Here is a 17083-nt window from a genome sequence, read left to right as displayed (position 1 = left end):
GGTTCTTCAGCTAGGGGAATCTGGTTTGTGTAAGGACAAGGAACATGTAGTGTAGAAGAGACCGGTGGATTCTTGAAGGATAGTGACATGGAGAATTTAATAGAGGAAATCTGAGCTGGGTTTTAAGAGTCTATAACAGCTTGGAACGTAGCAGAGGAATAAACAGTTGCCAAAAGAGGAAGTAAATGTTGAACACTTGCAGCATATCTAATTTAATAAGAGCACTGATTGCCTCAAATAGCACTGAGATAAGTGGTGGCACATTTGTACTCCCATGAACACTGGGTCAAAAGTATGGAAAATGCTGTTAGCATTATTTTTATTAACAACATCAAAACGAAGAGAAGCATTAGTATCTTGATTTGAAAATCCCCTCCATCCGCACTGCATTCAGACACCCTGATTATTGAGCCCTTCCCGACACAGATTCCTTCCATGAGCATCATTGTGTCCTCAGTTTAAGGCACAGAGTACCATCTCCTAATGGCCTGTAATGAGTGCTGAGCCAAGCGCTGCCCTCCTTTTCTGAACATGGCCCAAAGGTTAAGTTTGTTTTCTTTCTCCCATTTCAGGACCTTAGCAGAGCCTAGTTGTTCATGGTCCCCAGGAGGGATATTGCTAGGAAATGGGCTCTCGTTTATGCTCAGGACAGGTGCCGTGCTGTGCAAATAGCCACAACAGGAGATGATACCCACAGTCTTGCTAATAATGCAGAGCTCTGTGGGCTCCATGAGGCCCTTTCAGGTACAGCGCTGTTTTGATATGAGGTCCGCTTTCCTTGAACTGGAAGACACATTGTCTTCTCTCTGAGGTTTGCATGGCTCAGGACCGAGAGATGGCTGAACTAAGAGGGGAGGGAAATGATATGCTTTACCAGCTGGTTTGTGCCTGCGAACTCTCGGCGCCACATAAAATAAAGATAGAACACTGGCCTGATGGCTGTGTTTAAAAAGGCAGTATAAAGACATTTGTAAGGGAAAACAGCCTCAGAAATATCAGTTATAATGATACAGATGTAAAGATGTGGACCATGAAGCTGAGCTAATGGAGTGAGGTCAGAGATGTATTGAGTCGAAGAAGAAATTAAGGTTAGTTATCATTAAGCCACACTCAGGAGTGGAAGTTTAAGCAGAAGGGAAAGGGAAACGTTGTTTTCTATAGTTGGGAGCCATCAAAGGAGAGGTAATGGTCTAGAATTAGGCACATTCAGGTGAGGTGACAAGCAGTCTGTGAGCAGGAAGTTCCCTGCGTCATCCTAATTGAACTGCTTAAAAATAGGACTACTAAAGCCCTGGTGGGAGTAACCTTTATAATCAAGCTCCTGCGAGCAGGCACGCTCACTTCACAGCAAAGTCCATCGTGGTGGCTGCTTCCTGGAAGCCCCCACACCGAGCTTCCTCTGGTGCCATGTACTTTTTTGTACTTCCCTTGGTGGTGATTGTCCTCTGCTTATATTCCGAATATTTTTCTATGCAGTTCCTTACTCTCCAAGATTTGAAGTACCCGATCATTTGTACCAAAGTGCACCCCCATTTGTATACCCGGACTTAGCTAAGAAATCATTTCTTCTTGCAAAAATGATCCTTAATTGGTCGAGAATTCTCTGTAACTGGAAGCTATTGCAGTAAGTCCAAATTAATGCTAAGTATCTATGTTAATGGGTAATTTATCCAAATTGAAGAGCTGTTAGTACCTTCATGATATCATCCTCATGAATTTAAGGAGCCAGGGACCTTCCTTCCTCAGCTACCAAAGACAAGCCTTTGGGATTTGTGACTTGGACAGTATGATGAACCAGGTGCCCAAACAGGTATTAGCTGATGTGGCTACAACCTATCCCTGCAAATGGATATAAGGACAAATATAGAGAGATTAAATCATGTGATCTGGATATAAATTAATGTGAAAATGATGTCTGTGCCATCTGTCTGGCTCTTGTAGATCTTTCAATTTTTTCCTTTCACTCTTGCTGGACACTTTTTATTTATTTATTTATTTATTTATTTATTTATTTATTTATTTATTTATTTATTTATTTTTTTGCTGCTTTTGGGGCTAAGAGCACAGCTAGGACCCAGAACAAGGAAAACAGACTAATTTTGTGGCCTCAGGATGATGGTTTCTTCTTACCTAGACCCTCAAGTGTGTGTGACACTTGACCTGTTATCTCTGCTTTTCCCAATAGAATAGACAACATGGGATGTGCTTGTTTTGTCTTTCAGCTTATCCTCTTCACTAAGACTAATATATCTCAGAACTTAATGATCAGAACATTTCCACAAGTTCCATCGTCCATGACTTTACTCAACAGATGGTTTCCTGTGATCCTGCTCCCTGTTGCCACAGTTAAATTCCCGGTGGCATTTTGTATGTGTGTGTGTGTGTGTATCTCAGTAGGTATGTGCATACACATGTATGTACATCATACTACACCAAGGATCTCTATGTTCCCATGTCTGCTCCACCACTCAAATGTCTAAAGCCTTTCTGCTCATTGTTGTCATCCATCTTCTGGGTCCAGAAGGTTTTAAAGAACTCCAATGTGATTGTGAGTTCCACTTTTTTTTTTTTGACATAAGAAAATGATGTGGGTTGTGGAATAAAACTAAAATCTTTAAACTGAGCATGTGTGTGTGTGTGTGTGTGTGTGTGTGTGTGTGTGTGTGTGTGTGTGCATATTTCGTGAGTGTAGTACTTGTGGAACTCACTGAATCTGCCTGCCCATTTTTACATCCTCACCAGTGTTTAGTGAAGGCCTACTATGGGTACGAGAGGGATTAGTGATTTATGCAGATGATGTTCTGGCCGTGATGAAGGTGACAAGTCTGATGAAAATTAGATTAATTATGTGTATCTGGGCACTGGTGGGGATCAGCAGGATGCAGTGAAGCTGTCAGAGGCATGCCTGAATTGGCCTAAAGAAATTTCTTCATGGCATCGAGGAGACCTGGCTTATAGAGAAATGAAGTAAGCAGAGGAGGTAGGTGGAAACCGTTGCCATGGACAGAGCAGCCCCCTCGCAGAAAGGCTGTCAAGGGTTGAGAGGAGAAAAAAAGTGAGTCTGCACTGCTCCTGTTGGAAGACGACACTAGAGACGTAGTCAGGACTTGACTACAGGGTAGGAAGCCATGGTAGCAGTTTTCTTAGGTTTTGATATTTTTCTTGAAGGAAATAAGCCATAAACTAGTTTGAAATAGAGGAAAGAGACATTAAAAAGTCTCCTTTGAGGAAGGTCGTTCAGGCTGTACTGTGGGTCAGGGCTGGACAGTGGATAAAGTGGCTCCTGGAGTTGGGCAGGCTGTGTCTGAAGCTGGCTTGTGTTACTCAGTAGTTCAGCCTTTGAGGGGAGTCGGTCAACCTCCTAAGTTCGCTTTCTAATCTACATAAAGGATACAGAAACATCTAAGTGAGCGAATGTGTGTGAGTACCCCTCTAGAACACTGGCTCATGGTATGTGCTGTACAAAAGCCAGGGCAGCCTTCATAGGGAGGTGTGAGGGGACAGCGGAAGATTTGAAGTCCTTGGGAGACACTGGAGGTAGGTCTTCGTGATTAACCAAGTGTAGATCACGTGTGAGGTAGACAGTTTAAGGGTTGAGAACTTTAACAATACTCATGATCAATTATGTTTGAATTTCAAACAAAACCCATTTAGTAGGAGTAAACAGTGCACATTTTGCTATGAAATCATTGTTAAATTAAATTTTAACTGGGAATCTTGCATTTTATCTGGCTTTCTTAGCAAATGTCTCTCTGGTACATAGGATACACCATGGCCTACTTGGTAACGATTTGGACCTGAGTAGAGGAGTGCCACCAGTTTTTAGTTGAAAGTTCTTCAAATCAGTTTAAATTATTTTTATCGTGAATTAATTAATTTTAAATGTAAATGAATGTTTTGTCTGCATGTATGTATGTAAATCATATAGGTGTCTAGTGCCCAGAAGGGCTAGAAGAGGGTCTCAGATCTGCTGGACCTGGAGTTTGAGATAGTTGTGAATGGCATACGAACCCAGGCCTTGTATAAGAGCAGTGAGCATTCTTAACTGCTGAGCAGCAACACCCCCCCCCACCTTCTGCACTAAATTTTCATGCAGATGACTGCTTGTTTTTAGTTGTAATTAATATACTCATTAAGAAGAGCTCTAACTACTGGTATCGTAAGACCCAGGGATCCCATAGGAGTCTTTGGGTTCTGAGTGCTATCAAAACACTATCCTTTTTAGAGAAGACTGAACCAAAAGTGAAAATGAAATTTCTTTCTTATGTCTAGGCTTCTACATTTCTCCTGGCCATGCCGCTGGCTGTCTACCATGCTTATGCCACACAGTTGGAGCAGTGAGCCGTGTCTGTAACAGCATCACTGGGCACTGCACTTGCCGTGACCCCTCGACCACTGGGAGGAGATGCTGCCAGTGTCAAGACCGTCACTTTGGATTTGATCCTGAGACTGGAAGGTAAATCTTCATATGCATGGATAACAAAATGTCAATTTTTTACCGTTAGTTTTCCTTATCAACAAGAACTTTAGCAATTTTCAAACAAAACCTTCTATAAAAATATTCTTTTGGTAGGTATATTTTTGATTCCTTGGTATCTTGCCTACTAAACATAATGGTTATCACTCTATTCTGTCCTTCTGAACTCCCTTGATACTCTTCCAGAATCGCCAAAAACTCTCTTCAGTGATCAAGAAATATCTAGTATCTTATTTGTTTCAACTGCATGAATATCTGAGTGAGTGAGTGAGTGAGTGAGTGAGTGAGTGAGTGAGTGTGTCTGTGTGTGTCTGTGTGTGTGTGTTTCTGCAGATGAAAGCTGGAGGTCAACCTTAGGTATTACTCTAAGGAGCTGACCTTTATAATAAAGGTTCTTCAACAGGCTTGGAACTTGCCTATTAGTCTCAGCTGCACTAGGGACCTACCTGGGACTATAACTGTGTGCCACCATGCCTGTCTTTTGTGTGGGGTTTCTGAGTCTCAAACTCAAATCCTAATGTCTGCACAGCAAGTATTTAATCACTTGGACTACCTCCCCTGCCTCAACGTTTTTTCTTAAGAGAAAAACACTATTTCTTTCAGTCTATCGTAATCTTTGCCATTGAATATTCTTAAATTCAAGGCTGCTTTTGGTGGAGTCAAATCCTGCTCTCTTTTTCTCTCTCTATTTACACCCATTGCACCCTCCCCATCAGCTTATTCCAGGGCTCAAGCCTGCTTCCAGAAGAGTACTCTGTCATTTGTCACTCTGCAGAATGTCTGGCTAGCACCTGAGTTGGAGTCTCTGGGTTAGAAGGTAGATCGAAATGTTAACATCAACTGATGAGGAGTAGAAGGAAACAAGACCATAGAGCCTACAGTGTTAGAAGATGCTGAAGCCATTCAAAACCTTGAATCTAGTGAAATTAGTGGTCAGTGGAAAGGTAGAGTATAGCAGACATGGGAGAAAAGATCTAGACAAGTATGGATTTAAAGCAAAATGATTCATAGCAAGTATTATACAAATTAAGTTGAATATTTCTGCTTATCAGCTGACTCTTCTTATACTGACTCAGAGAAAGAGCAACCTTGATAAAACCACACATTATTCTTTGACAAGAAACCATTTTCCCTACATCCACTTTGCTTTCATATTTATTCTTCTACATTTAATTTGTGGAGTACTTGGAGTATTGCTGTAGTTTGGCTCTGAAGACTCATGTTTTAAAGGCTTGACCCTACCTCGGTGCCTTTGTGACATGGTGGGACTTTTAACAGTTAGGGTCCAGTAGGAGTTAGTCATCCCCAATGGGGAGCTGTCCTTGTGGGAGATGGTGGAATCTAGCCCTTTCCTCTTTGTATTTTTTATTTCCTAGACATGAGGTGAGTGTTTCCTGCCTCACACTCCCCTGCCAGGGAGTGTCATGTGATGTGTCACTGAAGCCTGATATGCTGCCATAGACACCATAGGCACCATAGGCAATGGGAAATAACCTCCGAAGCCTTGAGCACAATAAACCTTGACTCTCTGTAATTTGTCTGGAGCATTTGTTATAGCGAGGAAAAGGCTAATTCAGGGATAGAGAGTCCATTTCTTTCCTTTAATCTCTAACAATATTCCAAACTATGGAAATGCCCACACCTGCTGAAGTTCTTCTGTGTGTAGTATTGACTTACTCTTTCTATGTCTCAAATCGTCCTGATTCCAGGAATGCTGTGCTATGAAGAGACGACATTGTACCAACTCTGTCATCCCAGAATGACCACAACCTGTGCTTAGACTTCACTGAATTTTTGTGCTGGCAATCCCTGCCCAGTCCTGTGATGACCAGCTGTGCCCATCTTCACAGTCTTCTGCTCCTACACCAGGAAAAAAATCCTCTTCACTCTTCTGTCAAGCTCTCTCCCTTCTGCAGGGTTATTGGTCAGGCCTCGGCTGGTCCTCTTAAGGCTGAGCTGGCCTGACAGGAATGAGGATGGGTTTGTCCTGGCTGGCCCCACAGCTTTGCATCTTGCATGTGCTTCTTGCCACCCTGGTTTCATGTCCCTTCAGATGGTAGCTTCAGCCTCCTGGTCCCCTCCTTGCAGATTACCCGGCCCTTCACTGTGCAGAAGAAATGTCAACAGAAAGAGACGACTCCAGATTGTCGGCTCTGTTTTTCTGTTTGCTCCTATGCGACACGCCTTCCCACCGACTCAGCTCAAGCCTTGACATCAGCCACGACACTACTTACCACTGACTGTTGTTGAGTATATGGTCACCTCTTTAGGTCTGTGCCCTGTACACCAATTGTTTGATCTTAAAACTAGTATATGGCATGCCCTCGTCCTCTTGACTAAAGAGATAAACAGGCTTGTGTGTGTCCCTTTAAATAAATGGTGCTTTAATGGGATTCAGAGCCTTTCAGTCTGGACACGAAAGGACATAATCCACATGCTAACACTGGAAAGAGCTGTGGAAGCTCCTTCACGAAGAAAAGAAAGCAATGAAGCTCCCGGTCCTAGAACACCAAGTAACAGCACCTGCTGGGCAACCGTTAGGATGTGCGCTCCAATCTCAAGAGCCCACGTAGAAAGCCAGGTGTTTTTATATGCACACACGGAATGCTATGGAAGAGAGGCATGGGAGAGTCACTGGAACTTAATGGCACAAGTCTAGCTTCAAGTTTTGTGAGAGGCCCTGTCTCAAGTGAATAGGGTAGACACTGATATAGCAGGATATCAGATACCCCCACTCAGGTGTCTGTCCACACACGTACACATAGGCACACATATACACCACACATATACACTACAGGAGCACTTACACAAAGAATAGTTTTGTTTTAAAAGAGAAATAATTAGGATAAAGCTTCCTGCAGCATGAAACTTAGACAGCCTTATTAATAAAAACAAACCCAGGGCCTGGTATTGGATTAAAGCTGGAAGATCAGAGAAGCAGAACATGCCACAGCCACCTCACCTTGCCAACTCCTCAGCTGATCCTGTTTCCTCAGACTGGATGCCTCTCAGCTGAACTGTGCTGTTCCAAAGCCTAAAAGATTAACCAGGCCTAGTTCCTGGTCCTCACACCTTACATACCTTCCTGCTTTCTGCCATCACTTCCTGGGATTAAAGGCCTGAGTCACCATGCATGGCTGTTTCCAGTGTGGTTTTGAACTCACAGTGATCCAGATGGATCTCTGCCTCTGGAATGTTAGGATTAAAGGCGTGTGCTACCACTGCCTAACCTCTATGTTTAATATTGTGGCTGTTCTGTTTTCTGACCCCGGTTAAGTTTATTAGGGTGCACAATATTTTAGGGAACACAGTATCACCACAGCTTCCCATGACTCATTTGTGCTTTTTGGAATCAGTCACTTGGAAAGTTTGTGATGAGCGCTGACCCTCCTGTTTCACAGATGAATCCTGCTATCTCTTCTCACTTTAACATGGATAGTCACTTGAGGAGAGACCTTCTCTCACACAAGGTCATAGAGGGGAAGTACTTCAAACTGTGACATGAGAATTGCTGCAATGTGCGTTTGCTCATCAGGGAGAGGGGAACAAATGGACTCGTTCCCTGTTATGATTCCTATTTCTTTTCTGAATGACAGTCTTCTTGGATGTCTCTACTGACTTCTGCTTGCTGTCATTATACAACACCAACGTTATCTATTTTTAAAGTGAAGAGTGGACTGACTAAACTCTATGGGTTTTTATACGGCATAAGACAGTTTTAGCATGCAACTATGATAGTGTATGCCTGTAATCCTATCACTTGGGAGATAGAAGCAGGAGAGTCAAGGATGATTAAAACCCAGGCCAATCTCTGCTACAGAGTGAGGTCAAGGTTAGCCTGGGCTATATGAGACCCTATCTCAGAGAAACTAAAATCATTTTTTTTTCATTTCTCAAAAAAGTTCATTTATAATCTAGTAGTATATAGATATACAGTTCAGGGAATAATTACGTCTAATATTTAAAAAACAAAAAGAAAATCATGTAGTGTCATATGTGTATTGCAGTAGATGTTTACTTATATAAATTTATTAATTTCCAGTGTCTACAGTGAGCTGTTCTATTGTTAAGCGGGAGAGGGGAGAGATATAGAAACATCATCTTCATGAAATACTGTGACTCCCTCATCAGGCATCTTTTGCATTCTCAGGAACTCTTTCTCACCCCCTCCCTTCTTCATACCTCTTTATGGAGAAGAGCAATGCCTGCTGGAGTGGTGATTGTTGTTATTTCTCTTGGTTTGTTTTCGATACTCTTTAGAAATAATTCCAAAGGACCAAATAAATATAATAATATAGACACTGATCCTAAACTGCAGCAATGTTGACAGAACCCCCAGTCCATGGCAGTTTCCTGTGATGGAAAAGCCTTTGCCTGTTTTCATTCTTTAAAGTGTACCCATTGGTAAAACATGGTCACATTCTTCCAAAAGCTGATCCCAGTGAAAACATTTACCTCTGATACAGGCAGCATGCATGGCTTAACTGGCCCCCAAAACAAGGAAGCAAGAAAACTGTCCAGGGTGAAAAAAAAATCAATAAAGCAAAAATGTGTATCCCATTTGTCTAACTCTAAACAATAAGAAAGGAAAAATTAAAGTGGGTGACATCTGGATCATCTGTGTCTGGGGCATATGAGCTTGCTGGTGTCATTTTTAAGTGGACCTGTGAGCAATTCTTATTTCCTCGAGCGAAGGCATCTCCAGTTCCTCTAGTACCCTCTCCTATTTTTTTTTTTACATAACTTCCACATGTCACAACTTATAATGTTTCTTCTTTAATGTTCAAAGCCATCTAGAGTCACTAGTTCAGTTTACCTTGTTTTAAGCCTCAAGGAGCTAAGTGTGTCCAGTCTGGCACACACAAAAGTGTAATTGTGCTCAGGTGGAAGAGCCCAGGACATGAGGCTGAGCAGGTCTCTAAAACCTTAGACTTCAAGAACACATCGTCAGATTGTCCTGCCTTGGGATTATTTAGGCTTTACAGCAGAAACTCTCTATGTGAACACCATGTCATAGATTTGCTCTGGCCAGCTTTATGCATACCCAATCTCCAATGAGTCTTGCTCTGAGAACCACGTCAGCGACTTCAAACAAAAGCAGACACCTTTCTTGCAAAGAATTCTCCTCTTATGCAGTGGAGATGTAAAACTTGGTACATGTTTTTCACAGACCTGGGCTTTTGCTGTGACTCTGTTTGACAGTTGGCTGTCATCTGGGATAACAGAGGTGACCGACTCCAACCAGCTTCCCACCCTCCCAGTCCAGGCTGGGTTGGATCACAAGTTGGGGACAGTTTCAGGAAAGAGAAAAAAGAACACAAAGAGACTTGAGGCTCATGATGAACACGGCTACTTCTGCCTGATGGTGTTTTTAATGGAAGTCGCAAGACCACGCCACATTCAGGAGTGAGAAAACAGACTCTGCCTTTAGTGGACAGCAGGACTAAGACAAAGGGCTCTGCTTAGGAGGAAATATCTATGGCTCCTGTCTGTTTGTTCTACCTTAATACAGACCGTGGAAGGTTCTTCAAGGCATGCCAGCTTGTGTATGTTATTAATAGTGTCATGTCCTCGATGTGACAAACTGGGGACGAGGTATAGAGCTGAGCATCAGGACAGAGAGGGTCCAGCTCTTCTTTCCCACTAGACCAGGTATATTAACTTGCTCCTGGATATAATAAATTACTGCAAATTCAGTGTCTTAAAGAAACAAGGATTTATTATCGTATAATTCTGGAGGTCAAAGGTCCTAAATTAGTTTCAGTGGACTAAAATCATGGTGTCAACGGGCCACCTGTGTTTCTTCTGGAAACTCCACTGTCTTGTTCTTGATTCCTCTTAGAGTCTACTTGCATTCTTTAATGGGTGAAGAGAAGCAATATTTGTAGGGGAGGGTGGTCATAGCCCTGTGTGTGTGAGCGTGGCATTAAGGGCAGAGATTGAAGAGAAGTAGTGTTTGTGTTGGGGGGGAGGGTCATAGTGCTGAGTGTGTGCATGGCGTTAAGGGCAGAGATTAGCACTGAGTGCTTTCCTCAGTCTCTTCCCACCTCGTATTTTGAGACAAAAATCTCTCATTGAACCTGAAAAGCCCTGCTTAGGCTTGGCCAGCTGGCCAGATGCTCCAGGACTCCTGGCTCTCTGACTCTGGTCCTGGGCTCACAGGCTTACATGGCCATGACCTAGCTGTCACATGGGTACTAGGGTCAAGCATAGGCCCTTATGCTTGTACAGCAAGCGCTCCACCAATGGAGTCATTGCCCCAGTTTACCCACTCCCGCCACTTTTTTTTTTTTTTTTTTTTTGGATAGGGTTTCTCATTAGAACTTTCTGTTTAAGCTAGTTTGGCTGGCCAGTGAATCCCAGGGATCTGTTTCCACATCCCCTGGGCTGCGATTGTGCTGGGTTTTTTTTCTTCATTGTTAGTTATAATGTGTCTTCTGGGGATTGAACACAAGTTCTCTTGCTTGCTCGCAAGACAAGCTCTTGGCCAAGTGATTTCCAATATCCTCATCCCTTACATTCTGTGACTCACAGTTCCTTCCTTTGCCTTAACAGGCTCAGAATAGCACTTCTCTGAGCTTGACTCCTCACATTTTATTTTTTGTTGCATCCATACCACTCTGCCATCCTTTTATAAAGACCTGTGTGATCACATTGAATAGTCCTGATAATCCAGGGTCAGAATCCATATTTGCTGAGTTCATTTTACCAAGAAAGAAAACATATTTCAAGTTCTACCAATTAGGATTTAGACATTGTTGGGGACTAAACTTCAACCTGTGATAAAAGTCAGCCTTCTGGAACTTGGGGGTTAATGTGACCTGATCCCCATTTTTAATTGGGTCACAATAATGCTCCTTCTTTGTGCAACATTTCAGAGCTGCTTTCTGAGGACAGCAGTAGAATTGAGTTGTAATGGAGATCATGATGTTCACAGAAGCTGAAATGTTTATTGTCTTGTCCTCTGTAGGTAGAGACTACAGAACCTGTAACGAGACAGACTAGACTGTCACACTCTATCCCACCAAGCCTCTTAGAATCGTTAACTGTGTGGGTCCAGGAAGAACTTTAAGAGAAATGAAGATTTTTTTTTTCTTACTCAACACCACTCCCCACTTCAGAATACCTGGTAAATGGCCTCTCACCTTCTGCTTAACAATATGGAATTTAGAAGATCCACTGTCTTGTGAGGAGCACACAAGCAGTTGTGATTGTGAGTCAGAGGTGTGGTCTTCACATTGAAGAAAGTGTTTCCTTCCTGTGACTTTCTGTCCTATTCTTCCATCTGGTTCTGTGGCCATGGAGAATCAATGTAATCTCTCTTCTCCTCGAAAGTACTCTGTATCTCAGGTACTTGAGAGGTGATGTGGAGTGTCAGCAAAGGAGGAGAGACTGGCCTCGGGTCCAGAACATGCTTAGTGAGCTTCGTTTCCTGTAGATGACAGGGATGTTTCCTCTCCGGGATCACTGTGTGAGTGCAGCATGGCCTATTTTATGAGTTCCTGATTTCAAGCCAGGAGAAGGTTTTCTGCATCTGGTTCTTGAACTGTTCACTTCTCCTGGGTCAGATACCAGCACTCGCACTTGCTCTTTACTAAACCATGTAAATATGACCTTTCCTCACCCTATGTCCTCGCCCCATAAACCTAACTCCAGCTCCAGGAGTGTGCAGATGTTCTAGAAGTCTGTAACAAAGGAGAACTAAGAAGCTTGCTTGTGAGACAACTTGGTGGCCAGATCTACACCATAAAGGTAAATGTGTTAGTCTAGGGAAAGCCATGCTGCTACAGAGGGCACTCCGGCCCCCACTGCATCCTGCCTTGGAAGTCAGCAGAAAACTCTGCTGTTCAGAAATACGGCTGAGGTCAGCCCTGACAGGGAAGCTATTCCCCCCTTAGTAGTCCCCCAATTATGACAAACTAGTGAGGCTCAAAACAGCTGATGTCTTATATGTAGCAGTCACTCTCCGCTTGTTTCTGGTGTCCCATCCTAAGCCTATATCTCTCCTGGTGAATCATTCAGTAAAATCATTTTTAAGATACATCAGCTAGTGTCATTGACTTGCCATCAGCAGGTCACTCAGCAGTGTATATTGAACCCTGACTGGGTGACCACTCAGCAGTATGTGTGCATCCTGACTGTGTGTGACCACTCAGCAGTGTGTGTGCATCTGACTGTGTGTGACCACTCTGCAGTGTGTGTGCATCTGACTGTGTGTTACATCCTCACTGTTCTGTGGCTCATGGTGAAATATTCTTTTCCCAGCTCCTTAAATTGGACTTGGGGTCTAATTTTCTTTTCCTCATTGGTTAGTCCTGTCTAAAAGAGTCAGTGATTTGCAAACTCTTCCTCTTTCTTGCTCTGTGTTGAATAATGTCTATTCTGTTAGGGAATTACAAACCCAGGAATTCCTCTGGAGTCTTTGTTCCCTTTCTATCAAATTTTCACTCACATTTCAATAATCTTATTTACTGAAAATGTTTCAATTCTAGCCCTCTTCACTTGCTCATTTCCCAATACCCTAATTCCACCATGTCTTTTCCTTACTTTTCCAGCTTAATGGACTACTAGTGTCCATGCTTATTTAGTTTCCAAGCCTTCTGATTGCAAGGCATGGAGATAGTCAGTGGGTAAGAGTATTGTTGTGTGTCCAACTTAAGAAACATTACGACCAAAAGCAACTTGGAATGAGACATTTTTTTCAATCACATTTCTTCTTCCCATGTGATCTAAGCTTGTGTCAGGTTGTCCAATAAACAACAATGACATTGTGCAAGCATTCAGACCTGAGTTCTAATCCCCCTGCACTCATATAAAAGGTTGGAAATGGCAGCATACGGCTATAATCGTTATAACATTGGGGGCAGAGATATGTAGATCCCAAGAGCTTCCTAGCCAGCCAGCCAGGAAGAAATGATGAGCTCTGGTTCAGTTAGAAGCCCTGTCTCTAAGGATTAGGGAGAAGAGTGTTATCTTTTCACATATATTCCACTGACTTCCGCATGCACATACATAGACTGCCACAGCCATACACATTTACATCCATGCCCTTCTCTCTCTCTCTCTCTCTCTCTCTCTCTCTCTCTCTCACACACACACACACACACACACACACACACACACACTTATCTACATAGCCTAAAGGTATTTTGTGCCATATGTCAAATGTACCTGTATTCTGATAGTGACTGCTTATATGAGTGGTGGGATTTTTCACCTGAGGCTTCCTATCAGCACAAAAAGTTTTAGATTTTGCACCATTTCAGTCTATGGTGATGGCTAGCTGGTACTCTCCCCCAGGCCCCGCAGCGCATGGTAGTTGTTCATCCTGTGTTGCACCAGAGACTCTGCAGGCATCATTATTGCCAGCTTCCACTCTCCTTCTGTCTTTCCCAGTAGTCTGTGCACTCCCTGAGGACAGGAGCAGCTCATAACACTCACCTTTATATCTTTGCTATGGATTCCCATCCAGGAATATAACTGGGCCTCAGTGAATGGTACTTATGTCAGTCCTTATTGAAGTCACTTTCATGCATATGTGAGCTGTGGTCCCAGCAGGAGGGGTGACCTCTCCCCCTGTATCCCTTCAGATAAACTTCCCAGCGATGTCACAACTAGCAAAACACACTGTCTTTATTATGAGTTGGGTCTCTTCAATAATAATAATTAAGATGACTTTTTGTGCTGTTTATATAACTAAAAGAAACTCCCAGGAAAGCACAGGGTAGGAGATTTGTCATTTAAGAGACAGAAGCCAATTATCTCCTCAGTATACCTGGTACGTACTGATTTGCAGAGGGGGGAACAGCAGCGGTATGCTGGCAGACAGGAGCAGAGCCTCCCTCCTGTTTTGTTTATCATAATGAACTGGTCAATAAACATCACAAATTGTTTATCTATATAAATCTTGACAGATTACTCTTCATGAAATCCATTTAGCAACTGAGGTTTTCCCATAAGGATGAAAAATGAAGATTTTAAACAGATTGCGGGACCAGCTCGGGCCGTGCCCGGGGAGTTTGTGCAATAAAGGTTTCTTTCTATTAATATGACAAAAACCATTTATCCTGGCAAAATCAATATCACAATTCATCTTAGTTTGTTGCCTCTCTTCTAAGCCCAAGATGTCTTCTCCTTTATTGTGTCTAATTTTGTTTTAATAAATGTGAATTATATTTCATTTGGTTGGTACTCCAAGGAGGGGCATCTGAAGAACTGCTCTCGAATTTGTGGCTTATGTGCTAAAGAGTCTTCAAAACGTTTGAAATTGTATTTGAGTGGTTGAGAAATTTATAGGAATCATTTCATTTAAGCCTTAATTACAGTATTATCCCCTGTGTCCTTTGGACTGGTAGCAAACTATAATATTCTAGAAAATCCGCTCTGATGAACTTCACTTAAGGAAAATTCTCTCTTACTGAAACTAAGCAATTATAATAAGTCGGATATGTTCGATACAACAGCGGCTGGGAGAAGAGACAATAAAACCAGAAATAGATGCATTTAATTACTCAAAACATTGCTTGCTTTCCTAAGAAGTGATTTATTTATTCCATTTGGACTCAGAAGTTAATATCCCACGGATATTGACATAGCCGATGCTGAGCAGTGTGGATAGCAGTCGGTTGGAAGGAAACAGAGCTTCCTCAAGGGATGGAATTATGTCACACACTGCAAGCCATTACTCTAAATGCACTGTATGTAAAGTAAGTGTGATTGTCTCGTGAGTGAATGGCAATAAAAATGGAAACACTCAAGAGACGCTTACTCATGAGCAGTCTATATGCATGCATATATATAAATATATATGTATATACATATACATACAAATGGAGAGAAAGGACCACCACTTACTGCTCGGGCTTACTAGTATTATACTAAAAGCCTACAAACAATATACTGTAAGTGATAGTACATAATGAAATTAAGAACAAATCGGCCATTTCATTGCCTCTATGATTCCATTTTAATTCCAATGCTTAATTTTCCTCATCTCTAATACTTTGCCTGAAAAAAAATCTATTTAGGGATGAAATTCTAGTACAATATGTTTAGATAAAGACCATCAGGGTTGCTTGTAGGAGGGAAGGTCCTTTTATAGGGACCATTAAAAAGGACAACTATGGTACTGCCACTTTCAGGAGAAACTGTACTTTATTTATTCCCAATGGCAGATTCGCCCATCAAACAAATTTTCAGCTTATTTTGCAGCTTTAGCTTTTATCGGCTTTTTTAAGGGTGTTGAATGATTACCCGAGAGATCACGCCATAAAATTTGCAGTAGGGTGAAGTCACGATATCCACTAGTTTCTCTATAGAATAAGTAGGGAAATTTATTTATCGTTGTTTTCAATGTACCGCATGGGAAGTCCCTGTTTAAGTAGTCTTAGTGGGCTTTTTTTTTTTTTTAAACATCTCTAATCTTTATAGTGTCCAGATAGCTTAGCCTAATGAAATGCCACAGGACGACCATGCATGAGAATAATTTACCCTGAGGAGATAGGTTCCCCTCTCTATCACACTGAAGGGTTAGTACTGCTAATATTACAAATGATTTTAGGTCTAAGAGCTTGTATATTACAGTGAATATGCCAATTATCCTATCCTATAACATCAGGGTAACTGTATTTTCTCCAGTCTTATCTGTATAAATGATAGTTAATGCTCATTGTCACATTGACGAAATCTGGGATCTCGTAGGAGATGGGCCTAAGGTAACTGTGTTGTATAAATTGAGATGGGAAAACCTGTCCACTGAAGGTGGCGCCATTCCCTATCTGGGATTCTGAATGTACAGTAGAGAAAAGGATCTGGGCAGCAGTGGGCATCGGCTTTCTAGAAGTGACTATGGTGTATGATCTCCCATTTCCTGTCCCTCCTTCTGGACCTCCCAGCTATGATGGAGTGTCCCCTCCAACTGGGGGCCAGATTTAACCCTGTCTCTTTAAGTAGCTTTTGTCAGAATATTTTACCTCAGAAACAAAAAAAAAAAAAAAAAATGAAACTAATACAGTGCACAAAATGTAAATATAGCTCATATTAAGCATCAATAATACTTAGAATCTATCTGATTAGGTCAGCAAGATTTAGCCTTTATAGAATGAAAAAATAGAATTTGAAAAATTTTAGGGAGAGCAGTAACTTATTTTTAGTTTCTGTGTTGTAACTAGATATTTAAATAAAAATAATTTTGTAGTGCCTAATTTAAACAATTAGCTGAACATAGAACTTCCATTGTAAGAAAACACAATTTTCATGTTATTGCATAGTTGGTATTGAGGCTAATTGTGACAATGCACCATGGCACGTAAAAGCTTTTCTGGGAGTTACTGAGACAAAGCCTCATGTAGGCCAGGCTGGTCATAAACTCACTCTGCAACTGGGAACTCCTGCTTCTCCTCCCTCTGGCTCCCATATTTAGGTGTGCACCACCATGCCTGGCCAGAGCGGTGTGTGTGTGTGTGTGGTGTATGTGTGCACATGCTCGTATCTGTGTGCTTGTGTCTGTGTATAGAGGCCAAATGTCATTACTGGATAACCTCTGCAGTTACTCTGTACCTTGCTTTTGGAGATCAGGTCTCTCATGGGATCTTGAGCTCACTGATT

At 42.1% G+C, this 17083-nt stretch overlaps 1 protein-coding gene across 1 annotated transcript in view; it reads left to right on the top strand.

Moving 5' to 3' along the window:
- Positions 1-17083, top strand: part of Ush2a (usherin) — a 688259-nt gene that overhangs the window by 147919 nt on the left and 523257 nt on the right. The window contains 1 exon segment of the mRNA XM_028876752.2: positions 4273-4456. Coding sequence (XP_028732585.1) covers positions 4273-4456 — 184 coding nt within the window.

This window comes from Peromyscus leucopus, chromosome 15 (genome assembly GCF_004664715.2).
Source record: "Peromyscus leucopus breed LL Stock chromosome 15, UCI_PerLeu_2.1, whole genome shotgun sequence".
Lineage (NCBI taxonomy): Eukaryota > Metazoa > Chordata > Mammalia > Rodentia > Cricetidae > Peromyscus > Peromyscus leucopus.
This window is presented reverse-complemented; position numbering and strand designations above follow the sequence as displayed.